Source organism: Gopherus flavomarginatus, chromosome 22 (assembly GCF_025201925.1).
Source record: "Gopherus flavomarginatus isolate rGopFla2 chromosome 22, rGopFla2.mat.asm, whole genome shotgun sequence".
Classification (NCBI taxonomy): domain Eukaryota; kingdom Metazoa; phylum Chordata; order Testudines; family Testudinidae; genus Gopherus; species Gopherus flavomarginatus.
Window position 1 is genome coordinate 5,715,029 of NC_066638.1, and position 16,089 is coordinate 5,731,117.

General features: G+C 50.9%; 1 protein-coding gene across 1 annotated transcript in view; it reads right to left on the reverse strand.

The window, feature by feature from the left end:
* Nucleotides 1–16,089, reverse strand: part of RIMS3 (regulating synaptic membrane exocytosis 3) — a 48,719-nt gene that overhangs the window by 12,214 nt on the left and 20,416 nt on the right. The window contains exon 2 of the mRNA XM_050932451.1: nucleotides 15,136–15,401. Within this exon, the coding sequence (XP_050788408.1) occupies nucleotides 15,136–15,355 (220 nt within the window). The 5' untranslated portion in view covers nucleotides 15,356–15,401. The remainder of the gene's footprint in view (nucleotides 1–15,135; nucleotides 15,402–16,089) is intronic.

A 16,089-nucleotide genomic window follows, 5' to 3' on the forward strand; every position in this document is an offset into this window, starting at 1 on the left:
AGATGCGAGAAGTAATTCTTCCACTCTACTCAGCACGGTTAAGGCCTCGGCTTGCAGCTCTGGCTCTGCACTGTGGGAATGACGTGGACAAATTGGAGAAAGTCCAGAGGAGAGCAACAAAAATGATGAGAGGTCTGGAAAACATGACCTAGGAGGAAAGATTGGGTCTGTTTAGTCCGGAGAAGAGAAGATGGGGGTGGGAGGAGGAGACACACGCTAACAGTCTTCAAGTATGGAAAAGGTTGCTGTAAAGAAGGGGGTGATAAATTGTTCTTATCCCCTGAGGACAGGACAAGAAGGAATGGGCTTAAATTGCAGCAAGGGAGGGTTAGGTTGGACATTAGGAAAAACTTCCAGACTGTCACGGTAGTTAAAAGCTGGAACAAATTCCCTAGAGAGACTGTGGAGTCTCCCTCTCTGGAGGTTTTTAAGAACAAGTTAAAGCAGCATCTGTCAGGGATGGGCAGATAATACTTAGTCTTCCCTCAGCGCAGTTGGCTGGACTAGATGATTTCTCAAGGTCTGTTCCAGACCTGCATTTCTATGATTCCTCTAAAGCAGCTGGTACTGGGCAATCAGCAGGGGATGGCATTCACTGCCAGGAGCCCCCAGTCGCTTGGCTGGCTGGGGGAACACAGCAGGTAATGTTGCCAAGGAGTGAGACCAGCAAACACTGGCTCCCACCTGCCTGTCCCTTCCCCAGCAGGGGAGCTGTAGCTCTCTGCCAGTTACATGATGGATAATGCTCCCCTGAAATATCACGCTCAAGCTGAGATGCTTCAGATCTGCCGTTTACCTGCCCTTTACAACTGACCTTTTCCTTCTCCGGAGGGGAGAGGGAGCGGGGACAGTTACTCTGTCCAATGGGAAATGCTCACTGTCCTACAGACCCCAAGGGAGGGAGGCACTTTATAGCAGATGAAAGAATCAAAGAACTCCACGCAGCGAGAACCCCACCACGAGGTTCTGATCCCCATCTCCCGGCGCGCGGCTCTTGGGCCTTTGATAAATTATTCACTGGGATTTATGCAACCTTTGCAAAAAAAAAAAAAAAAAACCATCCAGGCTGATTTTCATGTACTCACTCACCTCTTCACTGAGAAAGGTGTTGCTGCCTGAGCAAACATGAGCCCAGCACGGACCCCGTCAACACCTGCCCTTTCCCCACTGAGGCCCCTCCCTGTCTGAGCCCAGCACAGACCATCAGTAACTAATTCCTCTCACCTGGTGCAATGAGCAGGCAACCCTGCCCCAGGTGTCTGTACTCCTGACTCCTGTCACTGTTATACCTGCACTAGAGCAGGGATTCCCAGTGGTTTTCTTTCTGTGTCCCCCTACCCCCCCCCATGCTATTAAAACTCCATGGCCCATCTGTGCCACAACAACTGTTTTTCTGCATATAAAAGCCAGGGCCAGCATTAAGGGGTAGCAAGCCGGACAATTGCCTGGGGCCACACGCCACAGGGGGCCCTGTGAAGCTACGTTGCTCAGGTTTTGGCTTCAGCCCCAGGTGGCTTTGGCTCTCTGTCCTGGGCCCCAGCAAATGTAATGGCGGTCCTGCTTGGCGGACCCCCTGAAACCTGCTCACGGCCCCCCAGGAGGCCCCGGACCCCTGGTTGAGAACCACTGCACTAGAATACACACACTCTTCCTCCAATCTGTCTCCATCATAGACTTGCTTGCGAGTACATGTATGCACCAGGCAAACCCGGGCTGTACTCTTCCTGTGCCTGGTGGGCTTCATCCCTAAGGCACCCATCAGTTGCTCTCTTGGGTTATTGACCAGAGGCTGAGATAAGACCTCGAAACTCAGCTCACATGTGACAACTCCACACAAGCCCAGTATCTACTCCGCACTTCCTGTGAGTCGAGCCCTGGGGAGTCTTATGGAAACTGATTGAGATTCCAAAATAAATGGGGCTATATTTAAATACTCCCAACTCAGAGCACTGCTAGGAGCATCCTCCATGCACCTCGCAGCCAATCAAATGGACCCAGTTTGTCTCTGTGTAGATGTAGTCCTTTGTCTGCTGGGTTGAACCCCCTTTGCAGTTGATGGCTTCTCCCAACCCCCTGGAGTTTTATGGGGAACCTCCAAAAGTCCCCAGTTTGGTTCAGATGCTGCACTAAACTCCCAGAAACTTTGGCGTTGGGCAAAAGCCGATCTGGATCTAAACTAAATCGCTGGAGCCAGAGGGGTGTCCGAAATCATCTGAAATCCAGGTCTAAACTTTGCAAATGATGAGTATAATGGGCTGAACTGAAAGCCCTGATCCAAATCCTGGTGGGGGGTGGGAGGCAGCGAGAGGAGGGTCAAGATCCGGATCCAGCAGCTGGAATTCTCATCAGAACAGCCTGTGCATGCCTGGCACTGACTACCCGTCTCTTTCAGTACGCATGTGGCCCTGACACCCTCATCCCGAAGCATCACACAAACTATGAGTGTCTCTTCGCAAACCATCCGAGGGGCGGGGAAGGATTATCACCCTGTTGCACTGATGGGAGACTGAAGTGCTGAGATACAGGGCGTCTGTGCAGAGCAGGGCTGCTCCAGTCCAGCCCCTGAACCCTAATCATGCAGAAGAGCAAAGACACCAAAACATGGGAGAACATTTCCTAGTCTCAGCAAAGGTTCAGATCTAGCTCGTAAATAAACAGATGCAGACATTGGTTCCGGAGCCCAGTACTTTGCAAAATTCTACTTGCCCAGGTCTAGTAACTCCTTTTGATGGGCAAGTCAAACACCATTCAATATTCCACTGTCACCAAGGCAAAGGGCAGGTGAAGAGATTTTTATATCTGGGCTGGCCAGCTGTCAGGGCAATTTTGCAAGGCTGGAGAAGGGGACTGTTATCAGACCTGGGTCCCCCCCGACCAGCACTGAATATGGGAGAATCTTGCTCCATGGAGGACAGTTTTATTTTATTTTGACTCTGCCTCAGTGCAGCATCTTCCTGGCGAGTGTTGCCATGGTAATTTTGTCTGCAATGCAGCGGGACCCCCTACAGCCAGCCCCCGAGTCTCCTCCCTGCTGGGCTATCGGAGCCGCGCTCCCCTCTGCTGGGATGAACTCGGGTTTGAGAGAGGCAGGAACATGGCTCGATCGGTGAAGCAAGAGAAAGGAGGAAGCTAACTCACTGATGCTGCAAGGCCGGGAGCGCTGGCTCTGCAGACGGGGGCACCCCTCATTTGGAATTGGATTTGGCTGGAGCCTTATCCAGCTCTGAGAGGCCGTCAGGCCGACATGGGAGCAGCCACCCAGGGGCTGCTTGCTCTGCTGTCCTTGCTCGGGCAGCTCGCTATCCAGAGGGTCACACGGGTGCTGGCAGGGACGTGCGGTCTGGAAAGGCTGGGCCCTGCATTTATGCCACAGTTCTTTTGACTTTGGCTGGGGGCAGGGGGGCTCTTATCCTTTCATCTGGGGTGAAATTCACTCCAGCCCAGGGAGCGGGTGCCAAGCCTCTACCATGAGCTTAGACAACCAGCGCATCCTTGCTTTGGTTCGCCGAGCTCAGCTGAGGCTCTTGATTGGTACTGTTTGCCGGAGACACAGGGTGCTGGCTGGGGGAACACGCATGGACAATTGCCTGCATCCTTCCTCCTGGCTCTCGCACCCGTGCCCTCTGCATGGGCAAGGCGGCATCATACACAGCCGGTGAGGTGTCCCGGCGTGGTGAGTCTTTTGCTGTTGTGGCAGCTGCTGGGCTGGGCTAGGCATCTAGCCGGCATAGCCCTATGCATGCTGGGGTTCCTCTGTTACACTGTCCTGTTTCTCACTTCTCCACGCTCTTGAGAACTCAGGGAGCCCTAGAGAGCTGCCTCCTGTGCCCAGCTCACATGCTTGGCCCTCGACAGGCATGAGCAATCAGCAGCCTGATGGGGCCACGTACCCTGAACGCAAGATGGAAGGAAGCGGGGTGTAGCAAAGCAGGTAACTGGGAATCCTGGGTCCCTCCACTGACTCGGCACATGACCCAGGGTAAGTCACTGCACCGCCCCAGGACTCAGTTTCCCCATCTGTATCCTTGGAATGGTTGTACCTTCCTACCCCACCGGGAGGTAGTGAGAGCTGAAATCTCAAAAGAGCGCTGAACTCCTTGGGTGGAAAATGCTACAGGGGAGCGAAGAGTCTGATGCAGCCTCCCTTACTCGCAGGGAACAGCCCCGTTATGACCAATGGATTATCCACCTGCGTCAGTGCATTTCAGAGGGGGGCAGGAACACCACAAAGCAAAACAATCTCGGAGGAACGGCTGGATCCTCCGGGAGAAAAGCAGGGGAACCAAACGACGCTTCGTCTTAGCGCGACGTGCACATCCGCTGTTCTTCTGCCACAAAACCAGCCACGTCCCGTGACCTATCGGGCAGCCCTGCACCCAGGCCGCCAGCCGAGCTGGTGGGGGGTGGGAGGGTGAGGCTGGGCGAGGAAGGAGACTCGTGCTTCTGTTAACGGGGAGCGTAGCGAGCTGGCTGAGTGTCCGGGAGACTCTGGGTTTCCTGCAGTGGGGTTACGAGGCCTTAGCGGAGAGGAGTAGGGGAACGGGAAGGTGGGTGGGAGGATCGGTGGCCAGAAGATGTCACTGGCTTGCAGCATTGTAAGCTAGAGAGAGGAACATCGGGGTTTGGCTCTGCTGGAGCCACCTGAGCGCAGACCCAGAGGGCAGGCGGAGGCTTGAGCTCCTGAGCTGCACCCGAGCTGTGACTTCTATGCCGCCGTTTTTAGGCTCGCTAACCTGAGCCGAGTTAACGCGAGTCTGGCTGCCCATCCTGGGAGGCTCGCTGCCAGCCGCAGACAAAGCCTCAGACTCCCAGACCCCATATTCGGCGGGTACAAATAGGGTTACATTGGCAGGGAATTTGGTCTCCAACTGTGGGGACTCCTCGCTGCCCAAACCTCAGGAGAAGGGGCAGGAAAGGTGGAGGGGAGAGAGCGGAACCCGGCAGAGTCAGAAAGCCAGGCCAGGCTCCCAGGGCCCCTCGTGCTCCCAGGTTATTTCTGATCAGCATTTTACATGCGTTTCCCCCCACCACCTTCATGTGCCAGTCACAGGTTGCCATGGCAACCCTTCCCCCCTCCCACCAACCCCCTGAGCTAGTTCACGCTCTGCCTTCCCCGCGCTGATGCTAATTCGCTCTGGCATCCCTCAGCCACCCACAGGGTCGGCCAGTGATTCATCAGGCACCTGGCCCCCTGCCCCAGCCAGGGGAGAAAAGTACATGGGGAGGCTGGGGGGGGGGCTTTAAAGCCGCCTCTTTGGCAAGCAAAGGGGAGGCCCCTCCCTGGGGGCAAGAGGCCATGGCTGTGTGGCCACCCAAGGGGTGCAAGGTGGAGCCTCCATGGGGCTGAATTTGACCCTGACCTCAGTGGGGGGGTTGACCCTTAGCCTGTTCTGAGCTGGGCTCCAGTTACTCAGAGCCAGTGAGAGAGAACCAGACCCAAGGACATGTGGACAGTTCTGTGTATTGAGCAAATGAAAACCAATACACCCTCCTCCATCTCCCTGCCCATCTGTCTGTCCCCACAAGAGACACAGCCCCACACCCCACCACATTAATTCTATGCACCTTTCATCCAAGTCTCAACGTTCTTCATAAACAGGTGCAAACCAAGCCTCGCACTCTCTCTGAGAAATAGATTGGTACCACTGTCCCCCTTTTACAGATGGGGAAACTGAGGCACTAAGTGGGGATGTGATTTGCCCAGTGTCACACTGTGAGTCAGTAGCAGAGCCTGGAATAGAACCTGTAGCATCTTTCATAGTAGAGAGGAGACAGGATGTGGTTGTAATGATTATACGTCAGGGTTTGGTTCTGCTGGAGCCACCTGAGCGCAGACCCAGAGGGCAGGGGGAGGCTTGAGCTTATAGGGGCCTCTCAGCAGAGGCTACTGGACACAGACAGACCAGTGGTGCTTTCTGGTCTTCTGTTTCCCAGGCTGACATGCTCCGCCTGAGCTGCCTGGAGCCACCACACAAGGTCTCCTAAACCTGGTCACAGCAGAACCCTGGCTCCTACTCCGCTCTTTAGACCATGCTCCCTTCCATATTTTGAATCATTACTATGTGTATCTATACAAGTAAAGATAACAATCAGGCCAAACCAGTTTCATGCTTCAGGGCCTGCAGTGAGTGCTGCCAGAGTCAGGAAGGAACCGGCCCTCCCCCTTCTCCCCACCATATACTGCATTGCACCACTGGCCAGATACATTATGGGACTAGGAGTGGAAAGAGATTGTTTCCTCTTTTGTTTTCCTCTAAAGCGCAAGGCATTGGCTGATGTCGGAAGCAGGAAAGTAGATGAGACACTGGGCTGATCTGATATGGCAGTGCCTGTATGCCAATAATTCATGATTCAGCTCCCTTGACTAGACAATAAATGTAGGCCTGTGTCCACATACCACCTGCCCACAAACAATCTGCATCACCCACTCACTGGGAAAGTGCCAGCCGCTGTCCGGGGTGGGGGAAACGGCTCACAGGGGGCCAGGCCCCCACTGGGCCTAACCGCACACCCCAAGCCCTGCAGGGTCTGAAAGGAGAGGCCTCCAGGTGGGAATAATAAAGCACAGCAGCTTCTCTTGGCTTGCCCTAGTGGATGGGGCACTAGCCTGGACATCAAGAGACCTGAGTTCTCCACCTCCTCCCCAGCAGCACGATGGAGGCCCTGATCTTGCGGGAGGCTTCTAGGCATGACTGAAATACAAATAATACCCGGAGGGAAGCCTGGAAGAGCAGCTGGGTCCTGCTATCCTAACAGAGGGGGGCCTCCCCTCAGCTGGACAAAGACAGATGGGGTTTACCGGCCATCTCTCTCCTGCAAGCTGAGGCAGACCTGGATGTGACAAGTCCCTTTGGTGGGGATGAACTCAGCCTGTACCTGGGGCTTTTGGTTCCTTTTTTTTTTTATTTGGAGTGAGATGGGCAGCTTTGATAAATTCCTCTCTACCCTTTCTCCGGCCCCCTTATCATTGTATATGAGCACCTCACTCTCTCTGATGGACTGAGGCTCACCACACTCCTGTGAGGTACGACAGTGCTATTCTCCCCAATGACTGATTGGGAACAGAGTCCAACCAACTTGTCTAGGATCCCACAGGAAGTCTGGCAGAATAAGCAGCTGACCCTAGTCCCAGTCCAACACTCCAACCACTAGCCCATCCTTCCCTTCTGAATAAATGCACCCCAGGCCGGGGCCTTTGTGAGGAACCAGGCCTCATGTGTCTGGTGAGGTACAGCTTGGTGACAATTTTCAACTCAAACATTTTTCTGACCATTTTAAAAAAGGCTTTTTTTAAATATGTATGGGGGGATGGGATTAAATATTTGTGAAAAAAACAATTTTCCTTTGAAATATTCTGATTTTTGACCCCTCAAATCCAGTTTTTCCATTCAAAAGATGGAAAATTTCTATGAACAAAACTGGAAAAACAGAGAAAATCTTTCATTTAAAACGTCTCTGAAAATACTCACTCTATGGACTAGCTGTAATATGAAGTGAGGCCAACCTTCTTTTTAACTTGGGTACCCAACATTAGGCTCCTCACTCAGATGTAGGCACCTAAATAAAAGTGACCTGACTTTCAGAGGTGCCGATCACCCACAAATCCCACGACCATCAATAGGAGGCTAGAGGTTCCTCCCTAAAATGAGTAGGGCATTGAGTAATGGGGTATACTTGCCTTTTAAGGCAACATAGGGATGTCTCGGGGCCAGGTTACCATGTTTCAGGACTTCTGGGGCAAGCAGAGGCCAAGGGAACAACAGAGGCAGATGCTGGGAGAGAGGAAATGATCCAGGGATAACAGTTGGCGTCTGGGGAAAAAAGTAGGCCACTGTTCCTTTTAGGGCCCAGGACTATGAGCCTTTTAGTGTGGGGTGGGGCAAGGCTTCTTTCTCTCTCAGCCAATCAGGGCAAGTTCTGGGAAGCAGAGCGGTATATAATCTGCCTGTTCCCCTTATGGTGGGGGAGAGAATTGTTGGCTACTCTCTTCTGAGCTAGGAGAATGGAGACAGAGTCCAGACCAATTTGGTCTCAAGCCATGGAGGAACCCTGGAAAGCTGCAGCCCTGCTGAGGTACCCGGGGAAGAAGAGAACCCTTTGTTATGAAGGTTTTTGTTTCAAGTTTTCTTTATTTGAAAGACTTTGCTCCTAGATCAGGCAGAAGTAACTTAAAGAGCCAGCTGAGTTGCAGGCTGCTAGATTGTAAGCAGGTGGGTTCAGAATCATTGGCCTTGCTTTTATGTTTGTGGTGTGAACTCCCTGCTCCCTAACACCCCTGAAATTCATTAGGGAGGAGGCAGAAGGGGACTTGGGGGTTCTGTTTAATTAGTTAGAGCTCCTGTGAGCAAACAGAGGCAGAAGGACACTCTTTCCCAGTCCACCTGTTGCTATTCTGGCATTTGAAACATTTCCAGCCTGGCTTGGTAAATTTTATTACCCATAATTATCTCCCTTGAAGTATGGTGGAGGCTTGGTGCCTGTTATACAGTAATGGCATCATATATACTCAGGGATGTGACACTAACTGATCAACTAAATCTCCCTTTCTCCATCCAATTACATCCTGGCTAGAGCCAAGTGTCAGAAGGGTCAGAACGTGATGGCAGGAGGAGGCAGGCAGTGGGATGGATGGCAAGGAATTGAATGGAGGAGAAAGGCAGTCAGGAACTGCCATTCCCAACAACTTGATTTCTGTTTAGTGTGTTTAGAGAGGCACTATGGGGGGAGGGATAGCTCAGTGGGTTGAGCACTGGCCTGCTAAACCCAGGGTTGGGAGTTCAATCCTTGCAGGGGCCACCTGGGGATTGGTCCTGCTTTGCACAGGGGTTGGACTAGATAGATGATCTCTTGAGGTCCCTTCCAACCCTGATATTCTATGCTGCCTGGAATGGAGCACATTTGTCCTACTAACTTAGGGCCAGGGCTTGCACCCTTACTCACATGGGTTAGTACATACCCACAAGCAAGTGCTAGTCACTATGAGCAATGGGCTGCAAGAACTCATCCTCCTCCTTTGAGGGTCTCCTTCATTGCATTTTAATCTAAACAGGTTTTAAGCAGAATTGGGCTAGGAAACAGACAAAAGGTCTCAGCCTGAATTATGTGCTCAATTTCATAAATTTTTTTTATGGCTCTCAGGGATCATTTATGATCATCTAGTCAGCCATTCTGCACCACCCGGCCCAGAGAATTTCCCCCAGTAAATAGGGGAAGAGAAATCCCTCAATTACAGCTCAGTGGTTCATGAGGAGGGACCTGGGCTACTCATACTGCCCATATTCAAAACTGGACTTGAGATTTGGACTCTCAAACCCCTGCAGTCAGGGGATCAGTTTAGTAATGCCCCAGCTCAGCCAGGCTCCTAACAAGAGAAAACGCTTTTTCACTAAGGTTGCAAGATCAAACCCAGCCCAGGCTGGGAGAGTAAAAGTTGTTACTGTCAGGCTCTCCCCCTCATCTGAAATGAGTTGCTAAGACAGAGGTCAGCAACCTTTCAGCAGTGCTGTGCCGAGTCTTCATTTATTCACCCTAATTTAAGGTCTCACGTGCCAGTAATACATTTAAACGTTTTTAGAAGGTCTCTTTCTATAAGTCTATACTATAGAACTAAACTATTGGTGTGTGTAAAGTAAATAAGGTTTTTAAAATGCTTAAGAAGCTTCATTTAAAATTAAATTAAAATGCAGAGCCCCCCGGACCGGTGGCCAGGACCCAGGCAGTGTGAGTGCCACTGAAAATCAGCTCGCATGCCGCCTTTGGCACCCGTGCCATAGGTTGCCTACCCCTGGGCTAGAATCTCAATCTAGCTCCAAGAATTCCTGTTGCAAAACTCCAATCGCTCCCTTTCTTGGCAATTTCAGCAAAGGGAGGAGAGGATTCAATAGGTTTGTTTCCTCTCCCAGCCATAAACAGCCCCAATTTTTTTTCAGCCTCTTCCTAGGCAAGTCTTGCCCATTCATGATGCCCAACCTGAATTGTCCTGTTTCTGCCATAGCATTTCTGAGAGAGTGATCAGTGCAGAACACAGGTTCTCCAGCTGTGTGCATCCCACCAAGCCTATTTCCCCCAGCCTCATTACTAGATTTGAGATTTGCCCTGTCAAACAAGCAGAGGGAGCATGGCCCAATGCTTAGAGAACTAGCCTAGGATTTGGGAGATCTGGGTTCACATCCATACTCAGACACAGACTCCCTGTAAATAACCTTGGCCAAGTCACTGTCTCTCAGATAATGGCCCTGCCCTACTGCACAGAGGTGCTATGAGGATAACTGCATTAAGAGTTGTGAAGTGCTCAGAAATATTAAAGCTTTTTATTATCAACAGAGCCGGTTATACTATTAGGATGCCAGTAAAGGCATCCATGGCCTTCCTCCCCCAATTTCTTGCACCCTCGGCCCTTAAAGGAAAAACCCTAGCAGCAGGGTGTGATGCAGAGAACTTGTAGTGCTGGTGAAAGGTGCTGAATCAACACCCCTGGATAGTGATGTCTTCTCTCCAGCCCAGAGCAGGTAAAGCACAGGCAGCAGGACTGAAACAACTCCACAACCTTCAGTGTGCCCCTACCCTGCCCAGGAGGACAGGCCATTCTCCTTGGCTCCTCTGAAGCTACCAATCAGGGGGCTCAAGATAGTGCCAGGTGTGGCGTGGTTTTCTGATGTGGGCACTGGACTGAGCCCAGACAGTGGTGGTTTCTAATAGACAGCTCCCTGGATGTTGGGGGAGAAAACCACGACAACCGAGCTCCTGTTAATCAAAGTCAGCCCTGTGACTTAGGTTTTCTTGTAAAGGAATTTCAGGCCAGGTTCTCAGTGAAGAGACTTCCCTGCTGGAGGGGATAGAAGCAAGAGATTGTAGGGGTGCGGTAGGGAGTGAGGTCTGCCAGGCAGGCAGGGATCTATTGCCCCACAGAGATTGTGTGCATGCCTGGGACACACCAGGACAAATAGGCCAGGTGCCAACCCAAATCACCTCCACAGTATGATCCTGCTGCTTAGGTTGGTTGGTAGCCAGTGTGCCTTTGTTGCCAAGAAGGCTAACAGCATTTTGGGCTGTATAAGTAGGGCCATTGCCAGCAGATCAAGGGACGTGATCATTCCCCTCTATTCAGCATTGGTGAGGCCTCATCTGGAGTACTGTGTCCAGTTTTGGGCCCCACACTACAAGAAGAATGTGGAGAAATTGGAAAGAGTCCAGCAGAAGGCAACAAAAATGATTAGGGGGCTGGAGCACATGACTTATGAGGAGAGGCTGAGGGAACTGGGCTTGTTTAGTCTGCAGAAGAGAAGAATGAGGGGGGATTTGATAGCTGCTTTCAACTACCTGAAAGAGGGTTCCAAAGAAGATGGATATAGACTCATCTCAGTGGTGGCAGATGACAGAACAAGGAGTAACGGTCTCAAGTTCCAGTGGGGGAGGTTTAGGTTGGATATTAGGAAAAAGATTTTCACCAGGAGGGTGGTGAAGCATTGGAATGTGTTTCCCTAGCAAGTGGTGGAATCTTCTTCCTTAGAGGTTTACGGTCAGGCTTGACAAAGCCCTGGCTGGGATGATTTAGTTGGGGATTGGTCCTGCTTTGAGCAGGAGATTGGACTAGATGATCTCTTGAAGTCCCTTCCAGCCCTGATATTCTATGATTAACCTCCCACTGGTGACCCCCTCTGCACATGGGCCCCACCAACCCAACCCTACATGCACTCTTCCTAGGGAGCAGGGCCTGGCTCCATAAGCCTAAATACTTGTAAGGATCTGGACTTAGATTCCAGCAGCCCTCTGGGAAGCTCTCTATAGTAGAGCCTGCAAGCACCTCCACCTGCCTCACTCGCTGAGCCTTGTGTGTCAGAGTCTTGTCCATGGTGCTGAAAACTGCAGTGTGCTCATGGAGCAACTCCTGGGCCCCAGTGTGAACTCTCCCACCTTGCTCCTGCAGTGGGCAGGCCTGTTCTGGACCAATAGAAACTGGTCCTTTTGAAGAGCAGGCCTATTGGAAAAGGTCTGGCTCTCCTGGAGCACACTCACACCCCAGTCTGTTTACTGACTTTCATGGTCAGTTGCAGCTTTTTTCTATCTCTGTCAACGACCTTGCACAGTCCATCTGTGAAATGGGGCCTGCTATACAGGAAGGGTGGTGTGTGTGCATATCACTGGTTCAGAGCGACCCGTTTAGAAGGCTCCCATAGTGAATTGTCTGCCAAAGTTGCAAGCGCAATCATTCTGCATTCAAGAGACCCATATTTAGGCACACAAAGCCAGTGACTGTGGCAGGAATTCACCCCCGAATAAGGGGCCAGGACAAGGTCTATGCACCACTTCAGTCGTCCCTCAAAATAGAGATTGTAGAGGGGCAGGGGTTTAAGTGGTGCTGATGCTGTGTGCTGGTTCTGTTCTATGGGTGCAGCACAGATGCGCTGACAAACTTTGCAGTTTAGGAGATGACTGAAAAATTGGTCCCAACCCTACTTATTTTGGGAATGGGGGCTGCCTTTAGAGTCAATTGCTTCCAGACCATTTGTTTTGTTGCATGGATTAGACTGTCTCACTCAGTCCTAGGGGACCCGAGAAGGTCTGGATTCTGTTGTCTCTGGGTGGAGCTTTGCCCAGCTTTGTTTTTGGATGCTCTTTGCTTAGTTTTCTGGGATAATTATAACCCTTCAGAAACATCTCAGATGTGCAAGGCTCTAAATTAACTCCTTCTCCCTGTATAACACACTTTACTGAACCACAAAATGCCAACGAGAACCAAAATTAAAAAGCAATAACTCAGAGAAAATGCCTGGGCTAAAATGGGCTCGCCAGCTTTTTTAAAAAGATCTATTTCAAACACTTAAAAATTCCCATGGCCAGAATATCTGACTAGTTCTTTCTCTGAATTAGCGTCTTCCTCCCACTAGCACTTTTTATATTAAGATTTCATGGAGAAACAACTGCAACTAGATGCAGAGAACCAGATCCTAAGCAATTTACTCAGGGCTTGTGCTGGCAAAGCTCCCACTGAATTCTACAGGGTTGTCCCACCCTCAGAGGCACACATCCCAGGATTTGGCCCAAAATTTAGCTGAGTCATTTGGTCAAGGGGTTCTAATCTGCAGCATAAACGCTACCCGTCTCCTAATGCTGCACAGCAATTTCATAGGCAATTTGCCTCTGCACAGGAATTTTAAAGCACTTTAGAGAAGTCAGCTTTAATTATGGGGCACAAAACTCTTCCAAACAACATGAATAGTGCTCTTTGGAATAGGAGTTGTCCTTTACTCTGTCTGTACAGAGCCTGGAACAGCGGTTCTCAACCGGGGATACATCCCCCTCTGGGGGTACAGAGAGGTCTTCCATGGGATACATCAACTCATCTAGATATTTGTCTAGTTTTACAACACGCTACGTAAAAAGCACTAGAGGAGTCAGTACAAACTAAAACTTCATGCAGGCAATAACTTGTTTATACTGCTCTATATACTGAAATGGAAGTACAATATTTATATTCCAATTGATTTATTTTATAATTAGACAATAAAAATGAGACTTTTTCAGGAATAGTGTGCTGTGACACTTTTGTATTTTTATGTCTGATTTTGTAAGCAAGTACTTTTTAAGTGAGGTGAAACTTGGGTACACAAAACAAATCCCTCCTGAAGGGGTACAGTTGTCTGGAAAAGGTGAGAGCCACTGGAGCGCTGATCCCATTTAGATGACATTACTTGGTCTGCACCTTCCCCGGCCCTTCACCAAACGTCACGACTAGCATGGATGCAACTGTGCTGTTATAAAGATGCCTGTACTGGTACATTTAGGGAACAGCCTATACCAGTAGAAGGCGCCTCTCTGCTGGCACAACTATATTCACACTGCAGAGAGCTACCACTTTAGCTATACTCGGCTAGTTACAAAGTTTGTGTGTAACCATAACTCGAAGCCTCCAACGATCCCCAGCTTGGTTTTAATACCAAGAAAGGTCAGGGTTCCAGACTTTCCCAACACTGGATCTGTCTACATCACCATGTGGTTTTAAAAACCAATGATCTGCATGTGGTCTCCATTCAGTGTCCCACAGCTGGAAGGAGAGGCCATTGGGGCTGATTTATCACAATCTTTAATGCAAGTGGGAAGTTTAATTTCATTTCTTTCCCAGTGTAGGTTCTGGAAGGGTTTGGGGGAAATGCCCCTAGCTTGCTCCATCCAATTGATTCCTCTGACCTTTCATTTCAAGTTCACTTTCAACGGACCAGGGAGGTGGGGCTACTAATGATGGTGCTGAGGGGCGAGAGGGGGTGTCAAACTTTCAAAAGAGCCTAACAGTCTGATTTCCAAAGGTACTTAGGCACCTACATTGTTCTCCATAGGAGTTGGGTGCCTAAATACCTTGGAGGATCGGGACCATAGGTCCCATTTTCAAAGGTGACTTAGGCATTCAGGAACCTAAATTTCTCTGAAAGTCAATGTAACATAAGCTCCTAAATCACTTTGGGGAAGGCACAAGGACAGTTGGACACCTCAGTGCTACTGAAAATCCATGGGAGTTTGGTATCCCACCTCCATCTGTGACCAGAGACATCTTCCCCTTAGGCACTCTGAAAATTTTACCCCTCGTCTCATGCGATGGGATTGGAGCAGAAGGGATGAGAGTCCTAATCCAAAACACATTGAAGTACATGGACTGATTTCTATTTGCTTCAATGAGGTTTGGATCAGGCTCCAAGACGCTGGACCTACAATGTCCCCAGAATCCTCAGTTCCCACCATGCGTGTCTCAGCCCTTTGCAAGGACAGGCGTCAAAGCCTCAGCGATGACCAAGAGGAAATGGTGTGTTTTGTCCGTTCTCCAGCAGTCCTCCAGCATCGCCCCATGGATACAGTGACCAAGGTCAGAGGGGATGGAACAGAGCAGGATTTCCCCTCATTAAATGCCTAGCAGTTGAGCACCATTCTGGCAGAGGGAGGGAAGGGCAGGTGGCTTGGGTATGTGCTAGCCATAACAACAGTTTAGCTTGCATGCCCTGCGCCAGCAGTTGATCCCGAGCTGGGCATGAGCGACAGGACTGTGCCCACTGCAGTGCTGCCATGAAGGATAAACAGGGAGCTGGGCAGGAAGCGCGGGATCTCCCAACCCGTCCCCTCCAGCGAGCACAAACCTCCCGCTCTTACCGGGTTGGTTGAGTTGCAGAGTGCTCTTGCTCCACTGAGACAGCCCCACAATAGCCACCATCTTGGCCCCGAGGCTTGAGCGCCTCTTCTTGTTGGAGGTGATGCTGGCCGAGTCTGGGTTGCCCCCACTGCTCTTCTCGTCATTGTACATCTCGCCACTGATGCTGGAGCTGCGAACCACATTTTTAGCCGAGGAGGAACTCGTCTCCCCGTTAAACATGGTCAGCTAGTCGCTCTCCGTCCTGGGAGCTCCTGGGCGGGCTCAGCTGCAGGGAGAGGAAAAGGAGACAAAGGGGAAGTCTGTTATTTGCTCTTCACTCACATGGCAGCCGGGTCGTTCCCGAATACTGGGGATGGAAGGCTGCAGCCTGGGAGCATCCTCCCCAGTCTGTTTGGAGGAAATACACCTGACTGTGCAAAGAAAAATCAGTTACGCTGGCCGAGGGGTGTCCGTTCGGATCAGTAGAGTGACATCAGCATGACACAGTTTGGAAGGGAGAAGGCGCGTCCTCTTGGATGTACAAAAAACCTGCATGGTGCAGCCCCGTTTCACAGAACTGGGAACAGGCATCGCTGCAGCACTGTCTTAGGGTTCCAGCCGAGCCCAGGCCCCACTGTGCTGCTGTAGCGTCTCTGAGAGATGGTCCCTGCCCCAGAGAGCTCGGTCTGAACAGACAAGTAATGAGAGTTGCTCTCCCTGGCCCACAGCTGCGAGCTGAGGCACAGAGATGAAGTGACTGGCCCGTGGCCACACACTGCTTCTGTGGCAGAGCAAGGAACTGAACCCAGGTCTGAGTCCCAGCCCTGAGCCTTCACCACATGACCAGCCTGCCTCTCTGGGAAAGTCAGAGGCTCCCAAACGCCAAGTGTCCCAGGCCAATTATCAAGTGGCATTGGGCCTAGGTTGGAGTATCCCATGCAGCCCACATGGCAAGAGTCCCATGAGTAGCATGC